Genomic DNA, 16,178 nt, shown 5'->3' with positions numbered 1-16,178 from the left:
CTCTATTTCGATCTATACTTTTTTTGGCAGGCTCCGTTCATTTTGCATAAATCGATATACCAGTTGCATCGGCCATTTCAGTGGAGAGAGAATTCCTAAAATGTAGCTGGCACTATTAGACAAGGTTGTGATGCTGATTGAAGGCTCTACAGGTCATTGATACATTGTACTCAACCACAAACAAGAGAATGTATCTGAGTCAGACTTTAGAGGAGCACCACAGAGGCAGTTGTTGTCTGAGTGTCTTGAGCCCTGGTCCAGGTTGCTGCGTTTCACATCTGTCGAAATCTCAAGTTCATGGCAATAGCATATAGGACAGCCTTTGACTGAGGATTGGGGCAGGAGGGTGATGGAGGAGGAGGAGGAGAGAGAGAATAACTGGTAGGGTATGGTGGTTGGGGGTGGGAGAGGGCTGCGTGCGGATGAGGAGAAGCCTTACCATTGGTCAGGCTGGGGGAGATGTGGTCGCTCTCGTTGTGTCTGCGTCTGCTTGGCTCCCGGGCCTGCCTCCCTGCAGGCTGTGGCCCCTGGCCCTCCAACATGTTTACTATGTCCATCCGGTCAATGCTCTTCAGAGCTGTGTACAAACTCTCCACTGTACATAGGAGCCACAAGAGAGAAAGAGAGACAGAGAAAGGGGGAGGAGAAAAGAATAGAGAGAGAATAGAGAGAAGACAGAGACAAGAGGCAGGAAAATGGGAAATGGACCGTTAAATAACAGACAAGGAAGTGGAAGATAGTATGAGGAGAATAAGGACATTGTTTACCAGTACCCTGACAGACCCAGGTTTGACCCAGAAAATGACAGTTAACACAATGTTAATACAAGGTACTGCATAGGGTAGACAAGTCTCACATGCAAATCCAAGAGCCAGTGCAAGACTGTACGGGGGGTGAGTGGAGATGATGAATATAGGATAAGAGGATGCACAGGAAGGATCCACTGACCTATATGGGATCTCAGGTACTTACTATTGGCTATCTTGCCCTCACAGGTGGCCCATAGGCTGAGCAGGGCAGAACTCTGCTCCAATAGGGAGTTAGGATTCTCCACACGGATCTTATTAATGTCATCTACACTGAACTGTAGCTCCCTCGCCAGCTCTGGAGAGACAAAGGTGGAGAGACAGAGGCAGGGAGGAGAGGAAAAGCAGCCGCAAGCCATTAAAACTGATATACAGACTCAGACGCCGACACAAGCACCAAACACAGGCACGAGACACAGACACTCATTCCACTCACTCACCAGCCCAGCTCAGTCCCAGCTGTTCAGCTATCAGAGCCATCTTCAGCTCTGTCTTTTCCATGGCACTCATTGATGCTGCAGAAACCAGACCACAACTGATACTTTAACATGAGAAGTTAATGTACCGTTGTGATTATTACTGCATGAAGGGGCACATGGAATGTGAACGTGTTCATGTGGGGTATGTCATTGTCTTATGTCAGGTAGCTTGACTGACTCATCTGCACTGATTGAGGGACGAGCGTCGTGTAGGAATGACGCCACCTGTCGGAAGACAATGGTGGTCTGTATGGGGTATCATAGGGATGGGATGGGATGGCATGCACCTTTACCCATGGCAGGCTCATTCAGGGCGCTGTATCTCTCTCGCAGGGCTAATGGGGTCAGAGTTCGCCTCCGATCTTCACTCCCAGCAGCCTGTCAATCGGACATAAGCAAAAGCCTCTGGAATATATAATTTGCCTCAGATCTCACAAGTTCCCAAAATTAAATATGCATGTGTGTATTTTTTTTTAGGCCTACCTTGATACACAGAGGCATGGTAATATTGAGATTGCACAGCACATGTTGGCTGTCTTCGTACTTGGTAGACTTCCGCAGGAAAGACAGGAATCCGGAGTGATCTTTGCTACTATCTCTCACCTTGGAGGAGAGAACGGAGCGAAACAGACAAGAGATATTTTCAGTGAGAGAGGGAGACCCAGAGAGGGACGGAGTAATGGAGAGAGGAAGGAAGACAGAGAGGGAGAGTTAAACACCTTGACAGAAACGGGGAGTCTATTGTCTCGGAAGGCCTGGAAGCTGAAACAGCGAGGCTGCTGGGTAGCCTTCCTCACTGGGACCAGGTTCCCAGAACACTCCAGGTGCAGCGGCATACCCTCCATCACCTGAGGGGGAGGACACTAACTTCAGACACGGTGGCCATGTCCGAATACCCATACCAGTGTACTACATACTTAAACTGTATACTATGCACTCATTGTCACATACTATTTTGCACGTACCGTCTAATAAAAAGTATGCAGTATGCCATGGCCGCAACGCAGTAGCGGCTCCTGACTGGCTGAGTAGGTGGGGTGGGGCCGAGTGCGGGTAGATTTTTCCAAATTCAATAGACATGCATCACATTAACCAGCCTGATAATAACTAATTTCCAATTAGAATAAGTTCTCTAAACTCTGAATAGAATATGAATGGAGTTATAGGCCTACTCAGGCTGGTTAGAGGCAGCCTATCACATTCAACCTATACCGTAGTAGACCATATAGCCCATCTATCCTATTTAAAAGTACTGAAGACAGGAACAGATAATTTGTTTCCATTTCAACATATTTATTATTAGTGAAACCAAAGTACTGTAACATTTACAAATTCAATCAAATAGTCTAGTACACGCATGAAAACTTTTCAAACGTTCAAATCAAAAGGCTATTGCACACTGAAACGTGGACAGTCGGGTGCATCGCAAATTCAGAACCGCTGGACAGCAACGTAATGCACTAAACGAGATCAGGATGACTGCTAAATTTTGATCCATAAATGAAATAATGATATGAGTAGCCTAGCCTACAAAACTAAAACACTCCATACGTACAAATCAAAAGGCCTGATTAACATAACGCAACCACATCTCAAGTCCATGGTGCTGACACAGTCAGAAATCAAAAGATGGTTTAGTATTTACTGTAGTTTAAATGTGCTACACCTACAATTTCTCAGAATTTCTCCCCTATGTGGAAGCTAGGTGAATTGCAACAGCGCTAGCCTGCAACAAATATCCCTCTCCCAGCAAATATCCCTCTCCCCCTAAAGAGGGTAATGCGTACTGCCCAATACGTCACTGGGGCCAAGCTTCCTACCATCCAGGACCTCTATACCAGGTGGTGTCAGAGGAAGGCCCTAAAAATTGTCAAAGACTCAAGCCACCTTCCGGAACTCCAAGTCTGGATCCAAGAGGCTTCTAAACAGCTTCTACCCCAAGCCATAAGACTCCTGAACATCTAATAAAATGGCTACCCAGACTATCTGCATTGCCCCCTCCCCTCTTCTACACTACTGTTACTTTCTGTTATTGTCTATGCATAGTCACTTTAATAACTCTACCTACATGTACATATTACCTCAATTACCTCGACACCGGTGCCCCCGCACATTGACTCTGTACCGGTACACCCTGTATATAGCCTCGCTTTTGTGGTTTTACTGCTGCTCTTTAATTATTTGTTACTTTTATCTATGACTTTTTTTAATGTATTTTCTTAAAACGGCATTGTTGTTTAAGGGCTTGTAAGTAAGCGTTTCACTGTAAGGTCTACCTGTTGTATTCGGCGCATGTGACAAATACCATTTGATTTGATTTGATCCCTATTCCCCGTAAAATGGCGGAGACTTGCGCTTGAGCCTTTTACTTTCGGTTTTGGTCCACCAATTTCAAACAGCAGTAAAAACAATATTTATTCATTAAAAAAAATTATAATTCTGTTTTCAAAGATTTAGCCAATGATGCAATACTCGTTATCATTAAAAGGAGAACAAAGACAGACTTACAGAGACTTACAGAGACTTATCCTACATTTGAACACCACCGTAGAAGCTTCGGGATTTGGCATCTTCCCAATTAAGTAGCCTATGTTTATTGTTTGACTACTTGAAGAGAACTAGGGCCGATCACTTGAAGCCCACCTCTTCCAATGCATTGTGGAAAAGTGTGCATCGGATTATACTAGATGAAGAAGAGAAATGCGTATAACATCCTGGCACTTAAACTATACTGTATTTTTGAAATGTTGCATACTATTAAGCATTATTTTTTGCATACTCAAACAGCCTACTATTTAGGACGCAAGTATGGGTATTCGGACACAGCCAATGGCTCCCTCCACTCACTTCACAGTGCCTCTTCAGATGAAGCTTCTAAGCAATGACATCATGGTGATAACCATCGATATAACCCCCTACACTGACCTCGATATCGCGACTGCGGGCCACCTCGCTGAAGTTCTCGTGTTGCTCCAGGGTTTTGTCCATCTTGTCATCAGTCATGCAGTAGCAGCGCAAACGGCCCTCACGGACCTCGTTCATCTTGGCAAACACCACAAACTTGGCCATGTAGGGCACGGCTGAGAGCTCCCGGTACATTAGGTTGGCGAAAGACATGGCCTCGGCTGTCCGGGGACAGTCAGCCAGCCAGAACCTGAGAAGAGACACCAGTGTGTAAGATATCTGGCAACCCTTAAGTTACTCATGACTAGATCCTTTGAGATATGCAGGTGATTAGCATACCTAAAACGCCCAATGCAGTCAAAAACATGGTTTTGCAGTTTTATATACACTCATTGGCCAGTTTATTAGGTACAGCACCCCGTTCACGAAAATGGGTCGCTCCTATAGACAGTGAATCACGTGGCCATGGCTTGCTATATAAAGCTGGCAGACAGGCATTGAGGCATTCAGTTACTGTTCGATTGAACGAGTTACTGTTTGATTGAAGAATTTGTTCTTAACTGACTTGCCTAGTTAAATAAAGGTAAAATAAATGTTTAAAAAAAAAGTGATTTTGAGCATGGTATGATCGTCGATGCCAGGCACACCAGATCCAGTATCTCAGAAATGACTGCCCTCCTGGGGGTTTCACGCTCAACAGTGTAGTGTTACTGAGAATGGTGAGACAATGGTGAGCTGCAGTCCTGTGGGTGAAACCAACTTGTTGATGAGAGGTCGAAGGAGAATGGCAAGAATCATGGAAGCTAACAGGTGGGCCACAAACAGAGAAATAACGTCGCAGTACAACAGTGGTGTGCAGAACGGCATCTCGGAACCCTCAACTCGTCAATCCTTATCACGGATGTGCTACTGCAGCAGACGACCACACCGGGTTCCACTCCTATCATCTAAAAACAAGTAGAAGCGGCTCCAGTGGGCACACGATCACCAACACTGGACAATTGAGGAATAGAAGAACGTCGCCTGGAACATGATCTCAGTTTACTTGAGTGTCCTGGTCAGTCCCCAGACCTCAACCTAATAGAACATCTTCGGGGTGAGATGGAACGGCCTGTTCGCTACATGAATGTCCTGCTGTCCAATGTGAAGCAACTGTCTGATGCCATCGCCTCAGCATGGACCAACAACCCTGTGGAACTTTTCAGACACCATGTAGAATGCCCCAATGAATTCAGGCTGTTCTGGTGGCAAAGGGGAGTCTTACCCGGTACTAGATGGATGTACCTAATAAACTGGCATGTGAGTGTATGTTTCCACACTATGAGGTTGGAATAGTACTGTGAAATTGTGAAAATGATGATAATGCCCTTTTAGTGTAAGAGCTGTTTGAAAAGACCCCCTGAAATTCTGCCTGTTTTGGTGGGATGGAGTTTTGAGCTGCTTGGTGACATCACCAGGTCCTAGCTACATTCTGGCTTGAGAAATTGCTATTTGCTAAGAAGCTATCTTTGTGTCTTTTTTACCATTTGAATTGAAAACAATCACAATAAGGTGCTTCATTATTACCGAGAACAAACGGCTGCATTTGACTGCTCTCCAGTGACAGAAAGAGCTGGATTGTGAGATTTCGGATGTGAACTTGAATGTCTGATGAACATGAATGCTAATGAGTGAGTTGCTGCTGTATACTTACCGTGCTGACACATTGGTTGTGAAGTTGGCACAGTCTTTGCTATATATGAGCTTGGTGGTGCCTGTGATGTCCTCCCACTGGGCTGGGGCTGTGCCACCTGGGGAGAAGGAAGAGACATCAGTTACACCAATATATAAGGATGAGGAGAAAAAGGTATATTAAACATGCAAGCAGATTTTACTTCACCATATCACTCTGACACCCATTGTTATGGTGCAGAGAATCAACAGTTACTGTATATAGCCATGACATTGCATATTCTCTGGCTTGCAGACCGACATAAATCTGGATTTTCCCATCTCACAGCTGAGAGACTTTGAATCACTATGTTCAATGAATTTCCTTCTGTCTATGAGGTGATCACGCAGTCCAACTCATGGTTTACTCTAAATAGAGGGAAACTATTAAACTATTCCACTGTGCCATTAGTCCACTGTAAGGCCTCAGTCAGGTTTGCGTGTGAAAGTGTTGGCGTACCGATGACACTGCAGAGCAGGCGCAGGCTGGTGGTGTCCCCCTCCCCAGAGTCCCGGGGGCTCTCTCTCCAGGAGGGGGGTAGGGGGATGCACAGGCCGATGGGCCGGTGGAACTTGCGTCGCCGTGGCTCCACAGTCACCACAGGGCTGAAGGTTGCCTGGTTACCCAGCAGCTTGGCAACCAGCTCGTCTGGGACTGGTTGGGCCTGAGGTTGGAGGGGAGAGGATGTGTGGAGGGAGAGACAACGATGTGGTGGAGGAGTATGGAGAAGAAAGAGAGGAAGGCACAGAGAGAAAGAGGGAGAGAAATTGACACAAAGGTAGACAGACAGATAGCAATGTAGAGCAAAAGAGTAAGAGAAAAGAAGACAGTGAGAGATAATAGGATGTATGTGATGATGTAACGGATGACAATGTACAGGTAAATAAATCAAATGGAAGAAATGAAGGATGAAGAGAAAATGAGAGAAGTCTGTGGTCAACAAAATGCTATTTGAATCTACACCAAAACATACAAACAATTTGAAAAGACACATTTGCGTTTATTTTTTGTTGTCAGTGTTTATTGTAAAAATGTGAAACAAATATTAACACTTAAAAATCTATATTCACAAAAAAATCATAAACCTTTAGACATTAATGCAAACAGATTTGAAAGAAAAAGACGTTGTTTAACCCAGTCAAAGTATAGAATACAATTCAAGCATTCATGCACAGATTTCCTCGTTCACTTGCTTCACGTGATGAATATTAAATGATATATGAAATAAAATAAATGGTCTCCCTCGCTACACATTCAAGTTAACTGTCTCACTTTGTACAGCCTTTGAGAAGGTTAGCGTATCTGCTAGAGTAAAGCTATCACCGGGTTATGAGGTTATAAGGTTCTACAGGCTGCAGGTAACACAGCGGATGCACCAAAGCAGCAGGGGAGATGGAAGGTCCATGGATGGTGGAATCAAATCAAATCAAACTTGATTTGTCACTTGCGCCGAATACAAGTCTAAACCTTACCGTGAAATGCATCCTGTGCCATGTTCACTGTAACATATTTCTCTCTAAAAATGAGGCTACTTATGTAGGCCAATATGGAGGTTTATCTATGGCAAGGGCTAAAACCCCTCAACACACGGGTATGAAACCAAATCCAAACCAATCTCCACTCCGATCATCGCAGGCATGCTGCTAAAGAACACTCACTTTCAACAAAGTCCCTCTGCATTGTCTAACCATGACTATAGCTATAGAATGTCACCACAGTAGTGAATGATGCATTAAGCTTTAGGACACTGGCATGCTCATTTGCAAACATTGGTGACTCGAAGATGCAACTTGAAGGTTAAAATGCCCATAGTCAAGTGACTGTACTACGTGTATGTACGTAGTACATCTCAGTGTTCGTGTGTAGCACACAGAAAAAATACACAAATATGCAAATGTTCAACCTCTTGGCAAGGCAAAAATAATTTTAAAGGTGCTGATCAAATTCAAACCAAATCCACATAGCATGCATATAGCATTCTTGGTGATACAGGCAGGCACTAACGATACTGTCTTCCTCCTCCTTCTTCCTCCTCATCCTCCCATCTCACCTGCAGGCCCAGGCGGACTCGCTTGGTGACCGCTGTCTCAGGGAACGAAGCCTGGACCAACGGTACCAGTTTACTGGTCAGCTGACCCCCCTCTGGGCCAATCAGATCGCTCTCCTGCTGAATGCGCGACACCACAGCAAAGTAGAGGGGGAAGTCAGTGGAGATGATTCGTCGGATACGCTTCTTCCCAAGCTCCTCCTGGCTCTCCAGCTCTAAAGGAATAAACAAGCAGACCGTAGCGGTCAATGAGAGTGGGTATTACTCGTACAGTACTGATAAGAAAGCAATGATGAACACCAAACAGCCTGTTATCAGTGACCGTAATCAGGTCTGACTGAGTTAGTAGGACTTCTCATTTGACTACCTTCATCCATCCCATTGAGGATAGTCTCCAGCACATCGTCGCCATAGCGATTGCGGTGTTCCTTCCAGACAGAGCCGTTCTCACTCCTCAGCACCACCAGCTCCCGGTCCCCTCGACCCAGAGCAGCAAAGTGAGGGATCTCCACGATCACAGGCCTGAAAGACACACAAAACCACAGAGACAATAAGCTCATCATGTAATTAGTGGATACCCTCACCGAATGGTGAACACAGTTTTAGAATTAGATTTTTTTTCCTGATCTCAAAATGTCCTCCCTTCAATACTCTACAATGTAGGTTTAGTCCTCACCCTAGGAACTGCATGCTGGCTGGGCCCAGTGATATGATACGGCTGGCTAAGCCCTCTCCCTCCACCAGGGGGGGAGGAGTGGTGAGTTTCTGGGGCTTGACCAGACGACAGGTGATCCGTGTGGGGGCGGCACAGGTCCGTGGAGGGATGATGACACGCAGGCCGTTATGTCTGCTGCCTCGCATCGAGCCGCCCCGAGCATCCACCATGAAACTCACCAGGAACCTGACAAGACAAGTGTCCCCACATCATTAGACAGCTTACCAATGTTTCTATTTCCGCTCTTGGATAAGGTTGCAAAGGGAGGGTGTATTACTGTAAACATTCTACATTTACCAGCAAATTACCATTATTTCTGAGGCTGGTAACTAATGAACTTATCCTCTGCAGCAGAGGTAACTCTGAGTCTTCCTTTCCTGTGGCGGTCCTCATGAGAGACAGTTTCATCATAGAGCTTGATGGTTTTTGTGACTGCAATTGAAGGAACTTTCAAAGTTCTTGACATTTTGATTGAGCTTCATGTCTTAAAGTAATGATGTACTGTCATTTCTCTTTACTTATTTGAGCTGTTCTTGCCATGATATGGACTTGGTATTTTACCAAATAGGGCTATATTCTGTATACCACCCCTACCTTGTCACAACACGACTGATTGGCTCAAACGCATTAAGACGGTAAGAAATTCCACAAATTAACTTTTAACAAGACACAGCTGTTAATTTAAACGCATTCCGGGTGACTACCTCATGAATCTGGTTGAGAAAATGCCAAAAGTGTGCAAAGCTGTCATCTAGGCAAAGGGTGACTACTTTGAAGAATCTCAAATATAAAATATATTTTGATTTCTTTAACATTTTTTGGGTTATTTCATGATTCCATATGTGTGATTTCATAGTTTTGATGTCTTCACTATTATTCTACGATATAGAAAATAGTCAAAATAAAGAAAAACACTTGAATGAGTAGGTGTGTCCAAACTTGACTTGTATTGTGTATACTATTTATACAATGACAAACCTGTAAAACATTATCCTAAATATATACCAACAACTTAGTGAACACCATTGTTTAATATGGGGGTTAAAGTATGAAATATTGATTTCTATATCTTTTTTTTACTTTTTTTTTTTTTACTATGTCAATATGTATTTTTTGCAATGTTTTGGCGTCAAACTGGTGACAGTTGTGAAAAAAGTCAATAGCTGAACGAGTTGCAGAAGTTATAGAAAATAATTCCAGTTTTGATTAGATACAATATATATATATTTTTTTTTGTTGTTGTATTTTACCCCCTTTATCTCCCCAAATTCGTGATATCCAATTGCAATCCAATTTTGATCTTGTCCCAATGGGCTTGGGAGAGGTGAAGGTCGAGTCATGTGTCCTCTGAAACATGACCCACCAACCCGCTCTTCTTACCACCCGGCCGCTTAACCCGGAACCCAGCTGCACCATTGTGCTGGAGCAAACACCATTCAACTGACGACCGAAGTCGAGACCACAATGAGACAAGTAAAGCCCCACCGGCCAAACCCTCCCCTAACCCCGACGACGCTGGGCCAAACCCTCCCCTAACCCCGACGATGCTGGGCCAAACCCTCCCCTAACCCGGACGACGCTGGGCCAAACCCTCCCCTAACCCCGACGACGCTGGGCCAAACCCTCCCCTAACCCGGACGACGCTGGGCCAAACCCTCCCCTAACCTGGACGACGCTGGGCCAAACCCTCCCCTAACCCCGACGACGCTGGGCCAAACCCTCCCCTAACCCCGACGACGCTGGGCCAAACCCTCCCCTAACCCCGACGACGCTGGGCCAAACCCTCCCCTAACCCGGACGACGCTGGGCCAAACCCTCCCCTAACCCCGACGACGCTGGGCCAAACCTTCCCCTAACCCGGCCGACACTGGGCCAAACCCTCCCCTAACCCCGACGACGCTGGGCCAAACCCTCCCCTAACCCCGACGACGCTGGGCCAAACCCTCCCCTAACCTGGAAGACGCTGGGCCAAACCCTCCCCTAACCCCGACGACGCTGGGCTAATTGTGGGACTCACAGTCACGGCGGGTTGTGACAGCCTGGGATCGAATCCGGATGTGTAGTGACGCCTCAAGCACTGTGATGCACTCGGGAGGCCTGATCAGATTAAATTAAATACGCTATTTCCTCTTGAACCATTTGGTCTATCTACTAGAAAATCATGGACAATATGGACACCAATATAAAAAATGAAGATCAAACTATGCTCTATAGATTGTCATACTAGCAAAACGCTATCTGTTCTTAAGCAATTTCTTGCTAAGGTTATTGTTAGGGTTAGGTTTAGAATAAGGGTCAGGGTAAGAGCAAAGGTCAGGGTAGGGTAAGGGTTAAGTTTAGGGATAGGTTTAGGGATAGGGTTAGTTGAAATTGCTAATAGTCTGTAGAGCATCTACAGATGGACTATCCAAATGAAGTGTTACCAAAGGTATACCATATGAATACATTGTTTTAAGTTATTCAAGTACACAAAAGTATGTGGACACCCCTTCAAATTAGTAGATTTGGATATTTAAGCCACACCAATTCCTGACAGGTGTATGAAATCGAGCACAAAGTCATGCAATCTCCATAGACAAATATTGACATTACAATGGCCTTACTGAAGAGCTCAGTGACTTTCAACGTGGCACTGTCATAGAATGCCACCTTTCCCACAACTCAGTTCTTCAAATGTATGCCCTGCTAAAACTGCCCCGGTCAACTGTAAGTGCTGTTGTTGTGAAGTGGAAACGTCTAGGAGCAACAACGGCTCAGCCGCAAAGTGGTAGGCCACACAAGCTCACAGAAATGGACCGCCAAGTGCTGATGTGCATAGCGTGAAAAAATTGTCTGTCCTCGTTTGCAACACTTACTACCAAGTTCCAAATTGCCTCTGGAAGCAATGCCATCACAATAACTGTTCATCGGGAGCTTCATGAAATGGGTTTCAAGCCTAAGATCCCCATGCGCAATGCCATGTGTCAGCTGGAGTGGTGTAAAGCTCGCCTCCATTGGACTCTGGAGCAGTGGAAACGCATTCTCTGGAACGATGAATCACGCTTCACTATCTGGCCGTCCAACGGACGAATCTGGTTTGGCAGCTACCAGGAGAACACTACCTGCCTGAATGCATAGTGCTAACTGTAATGTTTGGTGGAGGAGGAATAATGGTCTGGGACTGTTTTTCATGGTTCAGGCTATGCCCCTTAGTTCCAGTGAAGGGAAATCTTAATGCTATTGCATACAATGACATTCTAGATGATTCTGTGCTTTCAACTTTGTGGCAACAGTTTGGGGAAGGCCCTTTCCTGTTTCAGCATGACAATGCCCCTGTGCCTAAAGTGAGGTCCATACAGAAATGGTTTGTCGAGATCGGTGTGGTAGAATTTGGTTGGCCTGCACAGAGCCCTGACCTCAACCCCTTTGAACATCTTTGGGATGAATTGGAAAGTCGACTGCGAGCCAGGCCTAATCGCCCAACATCACTGCTCACAGCAATGTTCCAAAATCTCGTGTCAAGCCTTCCCAGAAGAGTGGAGGCTATTATAGCTATTATAGTCCACGTAGCTTTGGTCATGTAGTGTATAATGTAGTGTATAAATTCCCAAAGTTACGATAGTTTGCCATAGATTTTCTGTTAATTACCAAAATTGCTGAAGATTCCGATAACTCTAGTAAATTACTCGCAGCTTTGCAACCCTACTCTTGGATATTGTTTATGGACAACATAAGGCATTTGTCAGTATAGGCATACAGGCAGGGGAGGACGGACACACACGTTGCTGTGTGTACTGACCCTGTGTGTATGGGGCTGGCCACAGGACTGACGTTGTCAGAGGTCTCTGTAGCTGGACTGCTGGGGATCAGGGAGTCATCATCATAATCTTTTTGTAATGGCATTGGAGTGTGTACCTAAAAGACAGGAGAATGGCTCATTGTAGCATTTTACATTTTCACTTTTCTACCCACTCTCCACATGTTTAGATACACACATGTTCAGCAACGATATAGCAACTATAATGACACCCCCTCGTTAGGACAGAACATAACCCGTCTGTTGTGTACCTGCTCCATGTCATGCTCCTTCAGGATGACCGTCTCTGGGGATACACAAGGGATCCTGGGAATGGCAGGCGAGTAGTTACTATTGGAGAGAAGAGCAGAACACAGTCAATAAAGGGAATATTCTTATTCCACTCCACACATCCCAATACTGCTCTAATCCAACCATTCCCTGTTCTTTACCATTGCATACCCCCCCCCCCCCCAGACCCCTCTAACCCCCTCCATCTACCCCATCCCCTACCCCAGCCAACCCTACACAGTGCCCAGCCCTCTCTCGTACTCCATAGATTTCTTGGGTGACAGGAAATCGTCATCATGGTCCTTCAAGTCATCCATCTTCATGTACCTGGCTCCTTCAGTCCCCAAAAGCTCTTCCCCTTCAGACAACAACAGCAGGGCCAGAGAGAAAGAGAACAGACAGTGGTCAGAGGAGTGACATAGATAGAGAGAGAGAGAGAGAGAGAGAGCGAGAGAGAGAGAGAGAGAGAGAGAGAACAGTGTTCAGAGGAGTGACAGAGAGAGAGAGAGAGAGAGAGCAGTAGTCAGAGGAGTGACAGTAGAGAGAGAGAGAGAGAGAGAGAGAGAGAGAGAGAGAGAGAGATAGAGAAAGAAAGAGAGAGAGAACAGTAGTCAGAGGAGTGACTGAGTGAGAGAACAGTGGTCAGAGGAGTGACTGAGTGAGAGAACAGTGGTCAGAGGAGTGACAGAGTGAGAGAGAACAGTGGTCTGAGGAGTGACAGAGAGAGAGAGAACAGTGGTCAGAGGAGTGACAGAGAGAGAGAGAACAGTGGTCAGAGGAGTGACAGAGAGAGAGAGAACAGTGGTCAGAGGAGTGACAGAGAGAGAGAGAACAGTGGTCAGAGGAGTGACAGAGAGAGAGAGAACAGTGGTCAGAGGAGTGACAGAGAGAGAGAGAGAACAGTGGTCAGAGGAGTGACAGAGAGAGAGAGAACAGTGGTCAGAGGAGTGACAGAGAGAGAGAGAACAGTGGTCAGAGGAGTGACAGAGAGAGAGAGAACAGTGGTCAGAGGAGTGACAGAGAGAGAGAGAACAGTGGTCAGAGGAGTGACAGAGAGAGAGAGAACAGTAGTCAGAGGAGTGACAGAGAGAGAGAGAACAGTGGTCAGAGGAGTGACAGAGAGAGAGAGAACAGTGGTCAGAGGAGTGACAGAGAGAGAGAGAACAGTGGTCAGAGGAGTGACAGAGAGAGAGAGAACAGTGGTCAGAGGAGTGACAGAGAGAGAGAGAACAGTGGTCAGAGGAGTGACAGAGAGAGAGAGAACAGTGGTCAGAGGAGTGACAGAGAGAGAGAGAACAGTGGTCAGAGGAGTGACAGAGAGAGAGAGAACAGTGGTCAGAGGAGTGACAGAGAGAGAGAGAACAGTGGTCAGAGGAGTGACAGAGAGAGAGAGAACAGTGGTCAGAGGAGTGACAGAGAGAGAGAGAACAGTGGTCAGAGGAGTGACAGAGAGAGAGAGAACAGTGGTCAGAGGAGTGACAGAGAGAGAGAGAACAGTGGTCAGAGGAGTGACAGAGAGAGAGAGAACAGTGGTCAGAGGAGTGACAGAGAGAGAGAGAACAGTGGTCAGAGGAGTGACAGAGAGAGAGAGAACAGTGGTCAGAGGAGTGACAGAGAGAGAGAGAACAGTGGTCAGAGGAGTGATTGAGAGAGAGAGAACAGTGGTCAGAGGAGTGACAGAGAGAGAGAGAACAGTGGTCAGAGGAGTGACAGAGAGAGAGAGAACAGTGGTCAGAGGAGTGACAGAGAGAGAGAGAACAGTGGTCAGAGGAGTGACAGAGAGAGAGAGAACAGTGGTCAGAGGAGTGACAGAGAGAGAGAGAACAGTGGTCAGAGGAGTGACAGAGAGAGAGAGAACAGTGGTCAGAGGAGTGACAGAGAGAGAGAGAACAGTGGTCAGAGGAGTGACAGAGAGAGAGAGAACAGTGGTCAGAGGAGTGACAGAGAGAGAGAACAGTGGTCTGAGGAGTGACAGAGAGAGAGAGAACAGTGGTCAGAGGAGTGACTGAGTGAGAGAACAGTGGTCAGAGGAGTGACAGAGAGAGAGAGAGAACAGTGGTCAGAGGAGTGACTGAGTGAGAGAACAGTGGTCAGAGGAGTGACAGAGAGAGAGAGAACAGTGGTCAGAGGAGTGACAGAGAGAGAGAGAACAGTGGTCAGAGGAGTGACAGAGAGAGAGAGAACAGTGGTCAGAGGAGTGACAGAGAGAGAGAGAACAGTGGTCAGAGGAGTGACAGAGAGAGAGAACAGTGGTCAGAGGAGTGACAGAGAGAGAGAGAACAGTGGTCAGAGGAGTGACAGAGAGAGAGAGAACAGTGGTCAGAGGAGTGACAGAGAGAGAGAGAACAGTGGTCAGAGGAGTGACAGAGAGAGAGAGAACAGTGGTCAGAGGAGTGACAGAGAGAGAGAGAACAGTGCTCAGAGGAGTGACAGAGAGAGAGAGAACAGTGGTCAGAGGAGTGACAGAGAGAGAGAGAACAGTGGTCAGAGGAGTGACAGAGAGAGAGAGAACAGTGGTCAGAGGAGTGACAGAGTGAGAGAGATCAAAAAGAAATCTGCAGCATGTGAGTCAGTCAGAAAGCATAGAATGAATGAGTATAGTAAATATAACCCCGGATTTATATCAGGGATGGGCAACTGGCGTCCCGCGCCCCCCCCCCCCCCCCCCTTTTGTAGGCCTGTAGATCAATTTTCAATAATGAAAAGAAAAAAAAACTTACCGTTGAGAGTCAGGATTGTGGAACACACAAGGTGCAATTTTGAAATGTGGTTGTGCAGTAGCAGTCACTTACAGTCACTCAATCAGCCCGTATCAGATATTTTTTTTAGATTGGTAAATTAGTATTGCCAGCTATCTAAACTTGTAGTAATCATGGTCGATTTACCGACTGGGGGGGACCCCATTGATTTTGTTAGTCACTCTCACTCAGATCATATTAAAAACTGCAAACATTTCTCTCCACCCTATAGAACATGTGTAGAATTGCATGTCATTTGTAATAAAATTTCTAAATATTCTCTCCGCCCATGGCAAAATGTGTAAAATTGCAGCAAACTTGCTTTAAAAACTACAACAAAAGGCTCTGACTGCCCCTCATGTTTTGTGGCCCCCACCCCCATCAAAGTTGCCCATCCCTGGTTTATATAGTAGTTAGGTTGGTGAGTTGAAGGGTTAACGACTACACTCCACACACTGTGCACGTGTTAATGCTTGTCAATGGGAAGAGATTTAGTGAAGCCACGATCACAGAGACTCAAAGGCAGATGGAGCAAAAGGACATGGAGAAAGATGGAAAACAGATGGGGGTTCTTGCACTATGTTCAATATTCATCTCCAATGTGATCTGTTGAAATACTCTTCATCCATAAACTATTCCCGGTAGTTGAATATTTGGAGCACAGCATACAGTATTGGGTATTTACAGTAAAATATCCCAGACTTTCCTAACA

At 45.9% G+C, this 16,178-nt stretch overlaps 1 protein-coding gene across 50 annotated transcripts in view; it reads right to left on the bottom strand.

Annotated features, from left to right (window-relative positions):
- The window catches only part of LOC110525713 (ankyrin-1), a 73,037-nt gene that overhangs the window by 26,592 nt on the left and 30,267 nt on the right, over window positions 1–16,178 (bottom strand). For 33 of the 50 annotated variants that reach the window (XM_090237593.1, XM_090237605.1, XM_090237624.1 and 30 more), the window contains 15 exons: window positions 12,990–13,086; window positions 12,710–12,788; window positions 12,441–12,556; window positions 8,624–8,848; window positions 8,315–8,469; window positions 7,951–8,162; window positions 6,360–6,564; window positions 5,883–5,979; window positions 4,211–4,439; window positions 2,005–2,133; window positions 1,769–1,888; window positions 1,573–1,663; window positions 1,247–1,321; window positions 973–1,104; window positions 440–595 (listed from right to left, as the gene is read on the bottom strand). In XM_090237593.1, the coding sequence (XP_090093719.1) occupies window positions 440–595; window positions 973–1,104; window positions 1,247–1,321; window positions 1,573–1,663; window positions 1,769–1,888; window positions 2,005–2,133; window positions 4,211–4,439; window positions 5,883–5,979; window positions 6,360–6,564; window positions 7,951–8,162; window positions 8,315–8,469; window positions 8,624–8,848; window positions 12,441–12,556; window positions 12,710–12,788; window positions 12,990–13,086 (2,118 nt within the window). The remainder of the gene's footprint in view (window positions 1–439; window positions 596–972; window positions 1,105–1,246; window positions 1,322–1,572; window positions 1,664–1,768; window positions 1,889–2,004; window positions 2,134–4,210; window positions 4,440–5,882; window positions 5,980–6,359; window positions 6,565–7,950; window positions 8,163–8,314; window positions 8,470–8,623; window positions 8,849–12,440; window positions 12,557–12,709; window positions 12,789–12,989; window positions 13,087–16,178) is intronic. The other 17 variants (XM_090237601.1, XM_090237602.1, XM_090237609.1 and 14 more) reach the window with 1 other exon arrangement.

This window comes from Oncorhynchus mykiss, chromosome 6, assembly GCF_057628025.1.
Source record: "Oncorhynchus mykiss isolate SJ-2025 chromosome 6, ASM5762802v1, whole genome shotgun sequence".
Lineage (NCBI taxonomy): Eukaryota > Metazoa > Chordata > Actinopteri > Salmoniformes > Salmonidae > Oncorhynchus > Oncorhynchus mykiss.
The sequence above is the reverse complement of the archived record's forward strand: the minus strand, read 5'-3'. Positions and strand labels throughout refer to the sequence as shown.